This window comes from Sceloporus undulatus, unplaced genomic scaffold, assembly GCF_019175285.1.
Source record: "Sceloporus undulatus isolate JIND9_A2432 ecotype Alabama unplaced genomic scaffold, SceUnd_v1.1 scaffold_17, whole genome shotgun sequence".
Classification (NCBI taxonomy): Eukaryota; Metazoa; Chordata; class Lepidosauria; order Squamata; family Phrynosomatidae; genus Sceloporus; species Sceloporus undulatus.
Window position 1 is genome coordinate 1,140,054 of NW_024802939.1, and position 13,410 is coordinate 1,153,463.

Genomic DNA, 13,410 nt, shown 5'->3' on the forward strand with positions numbered 1-13,410 from the left:
ATTCCTACCGAAAAGACTGATGAGAGATAATATTAGAAATGTGTTAAACTTAATAGAATACCATGAAAAAAATTACGACAAAAATTATTACTAATATTCCTGGATGCAGAAAAGGCCTTTGTTTGACAAGGTGATCTGGTTATATAGGGTAAAAACTTTAGAGGAAATGAATGTGGGTGAAAACTTTTTAATCTGGATAAAAAAAAAATATGAGAAGCAAGAAGCCAAACTAATTATAAACAGGGATAAAACAGAATCATTCAATATCTATAAGGGAGTAAGACAATGATGTCCACTGTCTCTGCTATTATTTCTTTTGGTAATAGAAACATTTCTGATACAGCTGAGAGAAGACAAACTGATCGTGGGAGTAAAAATAAAAGGATGGGAATATAAAATGAAAGCATTTGCGGACGACTTAATAATCTCTTTAAGTAATCCTCTGGAAAGCTTAGATCCTTTACTGAAGAAACTAAAAGAGTTTGGAGATAATTCAGGATTCCAAATTAATAAAGATAAAATGAAGATGCTGACGTAGAATATTTTTGAAGAGGAACAGGAGAGTATAGAGGACATAACAAAATTTCAAATAGTGAAAAAAGTTAAATACCTAGGAATATGGTTGACGACAAAGAATATGGACTTATTTACCAATAATTATGAAAAGGTCTGGACCAAAATTCAAAAAGAAATAAAGAGGTGGACTAAATTAGAACTATCCTGGACAGGCAGAATATCGACGATTAAGATGATGATTCTTCCAAAAATGATCTTTCTATTTCAAAATTTCCCAATGGAATAAAGATACTTCAAAATTCATTTGGAAATCAAAGAAACCAAGAATTAAATTACAGTTATTGCAAGATGCAAAAGAAAGAGGAGGCCTGGCGTTAACTAATTTTAAATTATACTACTATGCTGCCGCTTTAAATTGGATATTAGATTGGATTCGACTAAAAAGATGCAAAATTATAAATCTAGAAGGAGCAGATTTATTATATGGTCTACATGGATACCTATTCTATGACAGAATCAAAGTTAACAATGAATTTAGTAATCACGTAATAAGGAAAGCATTGTATCACGCATGGAATAAAGTAAAGGACAGATGGTTCACCAAAATACTCTTGTGGGTATCCACAAATGAAGCATTCTTTAAGAATGACCAATTGGCATGTGGAAAATGGCTAACATATGAGGACTTAACTAAAATGGAAAATGATCAAAGAAAAATGAAATCAGAAGAAGAGCTATATGAATTAGGATACAACTGTAATTGGTTTATGTATAGAAGACTAAAAGAAAGATATAATCAGGACATGAAATTTAATGGAATTGGAAAAGGCGAGACAGAATTTGAAAAGATTATCATGCAAGATGGAACGTGAGAAATTTCAAAAATTTATCAACTACTTCTAAGACAAGAGTTGGAACAAGACTATATAAAAAGTTGTATGATTAAATGGGCACAGGATCTTGGCCAGTATATACAATTGGAACAATGGGAAAAGAATTGGAAAAAGAGAATTGGATATACTAAAAACTATGCAATCCAAGAAAATTTGATTAAAATGCAATTTAGATGGTTTCTAACCCCGGAGACAATCTCTAAGATGACACATAATAGCCAAAATAAATGCTGGAAATGCAAAGAGGAAGTGGGAAATATGATACTGTACATTGCTGGTGGAAGTGTAAAATAATAAATAGATTCTGGATAGAAATACAGCAAAAAATACAGGAGATTTGCAAGATCAAAGATCCCAAAATGTTTTTGCTAAACATGATAGAAAATGAAGATATAGAAAGGAAGTATGGAAAACTCCTATTTTATATGATTAGTGCAGCTAGATTGTTGTAGGCATCAATGTGGAAATCAGAGAAGGTTCCGGACATAGAAAGCTGGACATTAAAGATGTATGACTACATGGAGATTGATAAACTATCCTGCTTTTTAAAAAAAGAATCGATAAATAAATTCAAGAAAGATTGGGAACCCTGGATAAGTTACATGAAAGAAAATGAAGGGGCCTTTAATTAAAGTACAGTTTTAAGATTTCAATATCACTTGTGATCAGGAGAAAATATGTAAATATGTGGTATTAATAATAAGTAAAACAGCGATATTGTATAAAGGAATTAGAAAAGGGAGAATGATTAATGATATAAGAAGTATACATGTAAAGAAGATTTAAGAATAAGAATGGAGAGAACAGAAAGTGTTAAAGTGATTAAACAGATAGACATGGTTCTGATAGAGAATAGAGGAAGGACTTGAGGGGGGGCGGGAATTTAAAAAGCACATGAAAGTAAAATATGTACACATATCCAATGTATTTTATTTGGTGAAATTTAATAAAAAGTATTAAAAAGAAGTTTTAGTCATAGGTTATGTTCAGATTCCACATGACCAAATCTTTTCTAGATTGCACAAGCTAAAAGCCACTTGTTACTATACGTTCTGTACCCTCCTCTACACATGCAAGAAAAAAGTTGCCAGTATATGTTCTCCTTGCAGTTATCATCTATTTATTCTTACAGTAAAGCTAGGGTTTTGTACAATCTAACAACCAAGACGTTACTGTGCCTAAATATTATCATTCTTCATGCTGGACTTGATGCATGATCCCAGTTTAACTATTACTTTACAATACCACTTAACAGAATACCATTCAGACCAAGAAACTCAAGAAGATTTTACCTTATAGGTCATCATGCGATGTTGAGCAATTACAGTTAGTTTCTCCAGAAGCCCTCTTAATCTTCCCTGTGTAGCATAGGAGATCAAGTTCAGAACATCAGAATTAACTTCCGTAATGCCATGTCTTTTACCTGCGGAGGCAGAAAAAATCCATTACGTGTTTTAGTACTAGCTGATAATTGAAATAATTAGCACAGCAGGTATTCTGTTCCCCCTGGAAGTCATACCCATTATGAATAAAGGTTTGGGAGATTGTGATTTTCCTAGTAAAGTCACAACTTCAAAGATCTTAGACATTACATTAATAAAACCTAGCCCACAGCTTCAGAAAATAGACATTGTTTCACTTAGCCTCTAGAATCACTCTCTTTGCAAGGTCATTTATAGGACAAAGTTAATAAGAATACAGAAATCAAGCCTTGTACTTTGGAGAAGCAGAGAAGCAGTAGCTGTAGAAATTAGTGCCATATTCTGTTAATTTCAGTAATTAAGAAATAGAGAATTACATTTTGCCCTGTTTGACATGGTGCTTGTTAAATCCTGACATGTTAATGAACAGAGATAGTTTTTGTAACATACTCCAGGCATCTTAGTCCGAGCCCTTTCTGTACCCCAGCCACCCCAACAACAGAAGGCAAGATGACCCCCCACTTCCAAGAGAATTGCTTGGAAAATAACTAACCCAATTAGGTACCTAAAGCATTCCCCTTCCCTCTTTATCACTATCTCTTCAACTTGGCTAGGCGAGCTCTGATTTTGCCCTTTCTTCCTCACCATCCTCCCTCCTACCTCTCTCTGGTATTTTCAATGTAAGAACACTAAGGCCATTTGCTTTTAGTGAAGCTCCTTGAACCCTGTGCTAAGCCTATGCATCACCTGTGCAATGCACTTAAGTTGCAAATACACTAATGAAAGTTTTTTTCTGGTTGACAACTGACCTCCATCAGCACAGGCTTAGTGAAGTTAAGAGTGAATATCCAATTCAGTGTTACAGCAGCAAGTGACTTAAACCCATACCCAGTGACACATGATGACTGAAGATCACAAAATGTATGTTGATGCATAAAAGGTATCTAATTTTACATCAAGAATAAAATGTACATTCAAAATGGACACGTGTGGCTCCTGATTTCTACTGTAAGAACAAACAGACAAGCCACTACAGTGGTGCCTCAGGTTACGAAATTAATTCGTTCCGCCGCCGCTTTCGTAACCCGAAAAGCATTCGCAAGCCGAAATGCCATAGGCGCTAATGGGGAAAACCCGCGATTTCGTGCGAAAAAGCGCCGAAAAGCACCAAAATTTTTTTCGTAACCCAAAATAACCTTCGTAACCCGGAACAATTATTTTCAATGGATTTTTTTCGTAACCCGGAAATTTCGTAACGTGGGTATTTCGTATCCCGGGGTACCACTGTATTTAACAAAAAACTGTTGTCTTGCATTAAGTTTCTGCCATGTGTTCTTTGCTAGTTAAGTGTCAGATTTACATAGTGCTGTTTGTCGATTCAAGGATTGGATTTTGCATATCAGGTCCAACAGTTGCTTAGTACATACATTCTGTTGTTTATTTGTTTGTTTGTTTATTATTTAATTTACAGCCTGCCTTTCTCCCAAAATGGGACCCAAGGCAGCTTACAGTATAATTTAAAGACGGAATATATCTAAAACAATGAATACAAAAGTTTTTAAAAACTAAAGTAGATAATCGCATTAAAAATTAATTTAAGTGTAATTTAAAGGCATTTTATAACACGTTTAAAACATAAAGGTAAAAGATCAGTACACTCTACTGACAAACTCTTCTGCACAACCAATTAAAAGTTGAAGCTTATTGAAGCTGCCAGCAGAAGAACAGTGGAGAGGGCCGAGCCAGCCTTCTGAAGAAGGGAATTCCATAGTGTAGAAGAGGCACACCAAATACACATGTGATGATGGTAGGACTAAGTGAAAGCCTTCCCCTGAAGATATTAAAATTTGGCAGGGAAATACAGAGCTGTACCATCTTTCAGGCAGTCTGGAACCATACCATATAGGGCTTTATAGGTCATGATAATAATAACAATAACAATAACAATATTAATTTTATTTATTTCTACCACGCCTCTCCAACAAGATCGAGGCAGCTTACATCAATAAAATCCATACAATAAAATAAATCCCACTATCCTATCCCTCCTTAAACTAAAACAACATAATAATTACAACATAACAATAACTATCATAAATATAATTAAAACCATTAAAACAATCACAAACAGGAAAACAGGACATCATGAGGTAGTCACTAGGATTGTCCATATCCGTGGGGCAACTAAGTCGATTATTCAGGGAATGCCTATTGAAAAAAATCTGTCTTGACAGCCTTTTTAAAGCCATCAAGGTTATTAATATGTCAGATCACCTCCAGCAGGCCATTCCATAATTTGGGAGTGGCAGATAATCCACATTGAAGATCTTGTTACTAGATGAATCCTGACCATCTTAGACAGTGTAGGCAAAATGTGGCCCACAGGCCACATGCAGGCCACAGGGTCATTTATGGCCTTTATCACACCAGCCCCTTTTACACTGTAGTCCTGCACGAAAAATAAAAAGATGCAATACTGGCATAGGAGGAGCCACCATCACACTTCTTCCTTTAGCGTGACAGGGTTGCTGCTGGCATCGTGTTCCTTTCTTCTCCTTTAATCCCTCCCTCCCTCTCTTATGCTTTGCCCAGCATGCCTTTTGGGTTGTTTTTTTTAATCCAACTTTTCCCACAGCATTTTGGAGCTCTGCAGCCCTGATCCGCTCTTAACACAATTTCTGAAATTTTGTTCACGGCTCCAGAGCTCCAAAATAGCCGAAAGAAGTTTGCAGCAGGGGAGGGGGAGGAGGGAATGGTGGAGGAAGGGACAATGAGGCTGCATCACTGCCAATTGCACTAGTGTCCCCAAATGCCCCCTGGGCTCTTGTTTTGGGGGACCTAGGCATTTTTAGGCATGGAGTTTCTTCTAAAACATGATTTATATAGGGAATGACTTCCAATTACTAAAAAGGCCCCCACAATATGACTGGGGAGGCCCAAAACATGGCAAAGATACCCCATCCCCCTATAGGACATTTGGGGGCATGGGGGGATTGTATTTTTGCTGGGAGGGCAGGGAGGCTGCAGCCCTCCAGTCTACTGAAGAGCTAATGTGACTCCCTCAGCCTCCCAAAGTTACCCACACTAATCTAAGCTCACTTCTCATACTCTCCCCAAACCCTAAATTACTGTCCCCAAAACCTGCCACCACCTGCCCAGAATAGTGAAGTTAGCTCTCTATAGTTTAATGGAATGACTGCCAATTTCTTTGTCAACCTTTTGAAACAGACTTCCTCAGCGTGCAACTTATCCAGAATTTGCTTCTCTTCCACCTCATGATGAAAAAGTTGGCCTGCCAGACAAAAGAGATGTTGTAGAGGAAAACCACTTAGAAGCACCTGCCATACTATAGAAAATACAAGAATTTGTCAAGTCAGAAGCAGAGCATTAAATACCACTGTCAGCCAGTATAGAGACACCTTTTGTTGCACAGTCTGATGGCTGCTGACCACTTCTAAGCCAACCATTACCACCTCATCTTCCCTAAAAATAATTCTTGGGGAGATGGTCCCAGAGGGTTGATGTCACTGGCTCCTAGCACTTCTGGCTTTCTCCAAAGTAGTGCACAATTCACCAGTAAGTGTTTTGCAAATGGCTTTGTTTACAAGGCTCCCTAACCTATCACTGAAAACAGACATGCAGAGGTATAGCATTACATCTTTCCCAAACTGAAACGTACTGTAGAGAGCCGGTGTTCTCTCAAAGGAGGACCAACAAGGATGCAGTAATGCTAGCAAGCCCAGATGCAGGATATTTCTTGCACTTATTGGTCCCGATTCATTTGTTGACCAAGTCCTGAAGTAACAACACTATTCAGTGCATCAGCAGGTGCTAACCTCTGAGCTCAGAGGGCCCAAATTGTACTATCTGACTGAAGTTCCTAGATGACTATTCTTAGTACTAAATATAATTTCACTATCAGACTAAATGTGAAGCTTTAAGAGATCTTGGACAAGTTTCAAAGTGTCCACCTGCACATATTTGAGTCCCAGTCGTGGGAAAAGAGTGGGAAATAAATAAATAAATAAAATGTTGACTACATTTTGATTCCAGGAACTAGAATATGTCGAGGTGAAGCATCAGTTAAATTGATCTGAAATTAATAGTCTCCAGTTTCTAAGACTAAAACTGTATGTTAAGAAGATCTAATTTACAACAGGAGTAAGACAGCAATTAGTTCACCACTTTAACTGGACTGTTTAACTTCAAGCAAGACTTGGTGTTCAGTATGGAGTGATGACAGTACATTCAGGGAAAGGAGTATCAAGGCTAATATATATATGCAGCCCATGTTATGAACTCCAAATTTAAATTTCTCACCTATTTCTAAGATCTTCTTCTGCAGTGCATCTGAAGAAAGGAGCAGTTCCTCAGGACAAGATCGGATAACTACACCAACTGCTTCAGAATTTGTTGCCAATATGCATGCGCTCTCTTCATTCAAGTTGACTCCAGCCATGGAAGCCACATCATTGATATCATCTTCATCCCTTCCAAAAAAAACCCCAACTTCTCTTATATTATTTATTGCAGTAAGACAAAAATACCGTATATACTCAACTATAAGTCAACCTCATGTATAAGTCGAGGGCAACATTTGAGGCTAAAATTATGGATTTTGCTATGACCCATGGATAAGTCGAGGGTAAAACTTAGGGGCATATAGCAAAGGATCTAAAGGATGAGGCAAAGCGAAACAATGTCAATGAACTTAGAAAATTCCAGAAGACATAACTCTTTGTGCTTACTCTTAGGACTGGATGGATGAGAGAGTAGAGGGGGTCAGTACTTCACATGTTATACTCCTGCTTTTCACCAGGAGATGTTTTTTTTCCTTTTAAATAAGAGTTAAGATACAATACTTACATTGACCCATGGATAAGTCGAGTCAGTTTTTTCGGATCAATCTTTTGACCTAAATTTCTAGACTTATACACGTGAGCATATACAGTAACTACATTTACCAATGGAACTGTAGGTGCACTTCAAACTGTTACTTCACTTCTCTGAGCTGTACTCACTAAATGAACATTTAGGTAAACCTTTTGACTTTGGTATTCCTCCCTCCCTCTTGACTATAAAAACAAATTAAGATTGACTGAACATAGGAACATAAAGAGATCTAAAATGAGTGAGAGAAGATGTCATTTGAAATCCTGCTAAGGAATAAACTGACGCTAAGGCTATTTGATAAAGTCGAGTAGTGACTGGAAAGAACAAATTAACTCTTGACCTCATCCATTTCTATTTAACTCTACTTCCTCTAACTGAAAATTTGAGTAAAAAGGCGTGTCCAGATACAGTTTTATCTACATGCATTGTGCATAAATGTTAGCCTAGTCAGAAATGAGGTGCAAACTTAATAGTGGCAGGCAGTTCTGCCTACCACCACTGTTTAGTGATGTTGAAACAGATTTTTGAGCTATGCTGCTCTCAAAATGCATCTTATACGAATACAGTACATATGAAAATACAATAAAAAGCACAACAGCAGCTTGGATTTTTTTTGAAAAATGTACTGTACCACTAATCATTTGGAGTACTGTACTGCTAAATAGACATTCTCCATTTCTATCATTATACATTAGAATAGAAAACAGGGAATTCAAAGCACCAGGGCACATTTGCTGAAATCTATTCTGTTTTGGAAAAGCGTAGTAAAGGATGATGCATAAACAAAGTTTCAGTGCCCATCAGGAGAGAATTTTTAAATAAGCATCCGGATAGAGTTTTAGAACAAACAGATCTACCAACATTTTGCTATAAAAATACAAAAGTAGCAGATCTAACTTCTAGAACTTTCCATAAACTTGTATCAAATTCTTCCACCAACTTATATATTACTTAGGAAGTCCATTAAGGCCGTTAACACTGCTTTCCCTAGAAACATTTGATGAACTTTAACAGTCAAGTGACTTCATGTTATCAATCAAGGCCAAATGCGTTTATTCCCACATTTTATCTAAGATTTAACATTCAGTTCTTATTACTAGCCCAGAAACCCTGGCTAGATTGGCCAATGGTCTCCAAAACTTCCTTCAATGCCTTAACAGCAACATGGTGCATCATGGGTGCACCACTTAAGAGAACTTAAGAGAACAGATGAGCAAGCACAGCATTTGATGGGGGACAAGAAGAAAAGATACTTCTTTTGGTAATTAAGCGTGAAGGTATTCCTATAATGTTCTGCTTATGCCTGGGATTCATTCAAGGAAATGGAAACCCCCAATAAAATGCACAAGTAGAGTAGCATAAGATGTTCAGGATCTGAGGGTGTCACGGTGCATAAAACAAAACAGAAGACCAAAGTATTCAGGTATTACTTTTTAAAAAATATTTCTATTATTCTGTTTCAGATTGGCAACACAGATATTTTGCTTGTTGGTGTTTATAAATTACTGGCACGAAGAATTCATGTGGGGTCATCTAACATATTCCACACATTACAGAAGCCTCTTCTCTACTTAGGCTTCTTAACATTTTAACTTCTTCGCATGTCTTCAAGTATGATCTAATCATATCTTTGAATGGAATCAACAGAAAGATCCTTCTGGTCTTCCAATTTCATGCATCTCATTTAGTATGTTATCAAACAAGAAACTGAGCAAGCCTTCAGCACCCTCTGCTGTTCAAACACTGGCCAGATACATTTAATTCCATTTTAATTACTTCATTGTTCTAAAAATAAGGATAGGCTTGAACTACAGCCTGTGGGATGTCAGCCAAAGGCTGCTAATCAAAATCTGCATGGTGCAATTTAAATTTAATGTAGCATTAGGTAGATAGTGCTATCAGATGTTAAGCAGCTATTTTATTCATTTGACTCCATTGTCTTCTCTTATACCTTAAACAGCTTTGCAATAACATTATCCAGTATTATCCAGATGCACATCAGAATCAAAGCTAGTTCACATATTTTGGGGCATCTTAATTTTCTAAAGAGCATACACCACAGAGAATTAATCACAGTACTCCAGAGGGTACTTAAACTGAAAATACTTAAGTTGCAGTCAATACTTCTTATTTCTAAGATCTGGAAGAAACCAAATGGAGATGTTCAATTCATCCCCACATTAAATTTCACAACAGCAATATGTGAGTTAGCCCCACAGACTCTTTATATGCTTCACAGGCAATACAAAGAGCTAACCTCCATCAAATTAGACTTCCCTTTCAGTTTCCGGTGTGATCAAAATGCTACTGCTGGCTGGGTGTGTGCCAAACTATAGATTGGAGGGGGTGGGGTTGCATGAACATTCCCCACCTCCACTACTATAGTATTTTGCAAGTAGGACAATGAGGAAATTGAAATAGTCAAGGATTCCCTTTACCTTGGATCAAACATGGACAGAATGGGATACTGCTGTCAAGAAATCAGAAGACTAGGAATGGGAAGGGCAGCTATGAAAGAACAGAATAAGTGCCTAAAGTGCCAAGATATACAACTGAGCATTAGGTTAGAATCGTCTAAGCCATGGCATTCCTCATCACCATGTATGGATGCGAGATCTGGACAGTGAAGAAAGTAGATAAAAAGAAAATCAACTCATTTGAGATGTGGTGCTGGAGAAGAGTGCTGAGAATACCACAAACTGCCAAAAAGACAAATCAAGCCCGAACTCTTCCCAGAAGCCAAGATGATAAAATTTAGGCTGTCGTACTTTGGTCACATCCCAGGTTCTGGAATGACCTGCCAGACGAGATCTGTCACATTACCACCTTGGAAGCCTTTAAGAAGGATCTCTTCCGGCAGGCCTTTTCCGATTAGATTAGATCTACTGACTTGCCTCCCCTTACCCGTACCCTTGCCATCATTAGTGTCATGGAAATTGTTATTGATATGATCGCATCTGCCCTCCCCCCTCCCCTTCAGAAAACAACCCATTTCTTGCCCAAATCTCCCCCCCAAAAAACTTTTTTACTGTATTAGTGTTGGAATGTTTTAAATTTTCTTGTCATTTAATAGCTTTTTAGGGGTTGATTAATGTTTTTATAATTGGCAGGAGGGTTGGGGGGGTTGGGGATTTTAATTGTATTTCTTAAACGGTATGTTATTTTATTACTGTAATCCGCTTTGATTCCTTTGAGAAAAAGTGGAATATAATAAATACTATTATTATTATTATCATTATTATGAGAAGACTTATTTGAAAATACAATAATGTTAGGAAAGGTAGAGGGAAGTAGAAAGGAAGACCACATGCCAGATGAATAGGCTCAATCAGGGAGATTATGGGCCTGAATTTACAGGATCTAAGCAGTGGAGGATAGGGGAGACTCGGAGATGTCTCATCCACAGGGTCACTATGAGTTGGGGTCAATGTGACGGCACTTAACAACAACAAACAAAAATAGCTTCTCTAGTTAGAAGTCACAGACAGAGGTGGTAAAGTATTTTCTTCCTAAAGAACATGAATTATCAACACCATTACTTTTCAGTGCATTTCTATGGCAAGCCTTTGTTAAAACACCAGCTGTTAACTGTTCAGAGTGCTGGATCTTTTGCTGTAATTTAGCTGCAGTTATTTGAGCAGAATCATCTTTCACCACAGTTAAAACAGCATATCTAACTTGCCTGTTCAGAGCATGAAAGATTTCCTGACTATTTCCTGGGACTGGAATAGAAGCGAATACTAGCACTACAGAAGCAGTTCCTCTAACACCATTATAATGTACAAGATCATCCATCTGTAGATGCAATAATACACATAAGTACTGTCTGTCGCATGAAAGATGGCCAATTGACATCAATATCAATTGATATATCCAGCTGAAAGTATTTTACATAAAATATATTCCTTATATTAAAAATATATATTTTGAAACTTTTAGAAAAGCATTTCATATAAAATTCAGAATGCATTTATATGAAATCTTTTTATCAAAGGTATTAAATATATGCAATATACTTTTATATGCTAGTAGAATTCAAAGAAACAGCCATGTTAGTCTGAAAAATCAGTACTGTATGCAAAGAGATCTTATAACACCTTGAGACTAAGAAAGAAGCTGTTAGCATGAGCTTTTATAAACTAGAGTCTACTTCCTCAGATGCATGGCCTATGAAAACTCATGCTATCAGCTTCTTTCTTTCTGTTAGCCTCAAAGGTGCTGCAAGATCCCTTCGTATGCTTTGTTTAAGTTTAAGTAAAAACTGAGTAAGTAAAGTGGTGGTCTAAATTTTTTGAATGCTTTACAAGAATGCTTCATTCTCTATCTCTTCCCAACAACACAAAATTCTTGTACATAGCATGGACTTTTTGCTTTTGTTTGGTACAGTTAAAACAGACAATGTAGCACTAGTTAAAGGAGCAAGGCTCGGGCTCAACACATGAAGGGGCAGAACAATGTTACAGCCAGTTTGTACCCAAGCTAAGAGAAGGGTGTTAACTTAGACCAACCAATTAACTACTCTTCTCCCCTATCAATTCTCTAAACTAAAGCTGGGTAATGCAAGTCGTCCAGATATTGCTGGATTATAACTCCCAGCAATCTTCACCATTGGTTTTGCTAATTAGAGCCCAGGCAGGTTCAGTCCAGGAACAGCTGGATGACTAGGGTTTTTGTTTGTTTGTTTGTTTACCTTTGGTCTAGACCAGGGGTCGGCAACCCCCGGCCCACGGGCCACATCCGGCCCGGCAAGGCAGCAGGACCGGCCCCAGCACGGTCCTGCCACCGCCGCGGCGCCAATTTCCTGCTTGGGGCCCGGATTTGTTTTGGCTGCGGGCCGGGCAGCGCTCCTCCTCCTCCTCCTCCTCCGCACGCTCCCGCAGCGGCCACCCACCTCCTCCTCCCCCACCTCCTTTTTTGGGGCACTGCGCGGCTGCGCAATCCGCCCTCTTCTCCCTCCTCCGTGGCCCACCTATCTCCTCCTCCTCGGGCCGCGGGCATTTCCGCTGGCCCTGCGCGCGCCCTTGCAGGGCCGCGCACAGGGCTAATGAGGTCCTGAAGCTGGGGCTGAACAGCCCGCCCCTTCTCCAGGCCAGAGCCTGTGAGGGCTGGCAGGGGGGCGGGACTGTTCCAGACCCAGTCTGCCCCCATTGGCCAGCCAGGCTCCAGAGGAGGCGCTCCTCCTCTGTTGGGCTGGGCTGCAGCCAGAGGGCAAAGGAAAGAGCCATTTCCTTTGCCCTTTTTTGGCGCCAGGGAGGAGCAGATGAAGAGGAGAAGGAGGAGGATGAAGAGGAGGAGGTGGGTGCCCATTTACAGTATTTATTTTGGTTAAGTGTGCTGTTTTTAAAGTCCATTTTTCCAGTATTTATTTTAATTAAGTGTGTTTTTAAAGTCCTTTTTTCCAGTATTTATTTTAATTAAGTGTGTTTTTAGACTGCATTTTTCCAGTATGTATTTTAATTGTGTTTTTAAACTGCATTTTTTCCAGTATGTATTTTAATTAAGTGTGTTTTTAAACTGCATTTTTTCCAGTATTTATTTTAATTAAGTGTGTTTTTAAAGTCCATTTTTTCCCAGTATTTATTTTAATTAAGTGTGTTTTTAAAGTCCATTTTTTCCAGTATTTATTTTAATTAAATGTGTTTTTAAAGTCCATTTTTTCCAGTATTCTGCTTTAACAATGATAGTGG

General features: G+C 38.1%; 1 protein-coding gene across 1 annotated transcript in view; it reads right to left on the minus strand.

Moving 5' to 3' along the window:
• Positions 1-13,410, minus strand: part of LOC121917411 (transcription initiation factor TFIID subunit 4B-like) — a 112,030-nt gene that overhangs the window by 56,133 nt on the left and 42,487 nt on the right. Inside the window, 2 exon segments of the mRNA XM_042443350.1 lie at positions 2,702-2,832; positions 7,151-7,320. Of these exon segments, the coding sequence (XP_042299284.1) occupies positions 2,702-2,832; positions 7,151-7,320 (301 nt within the window).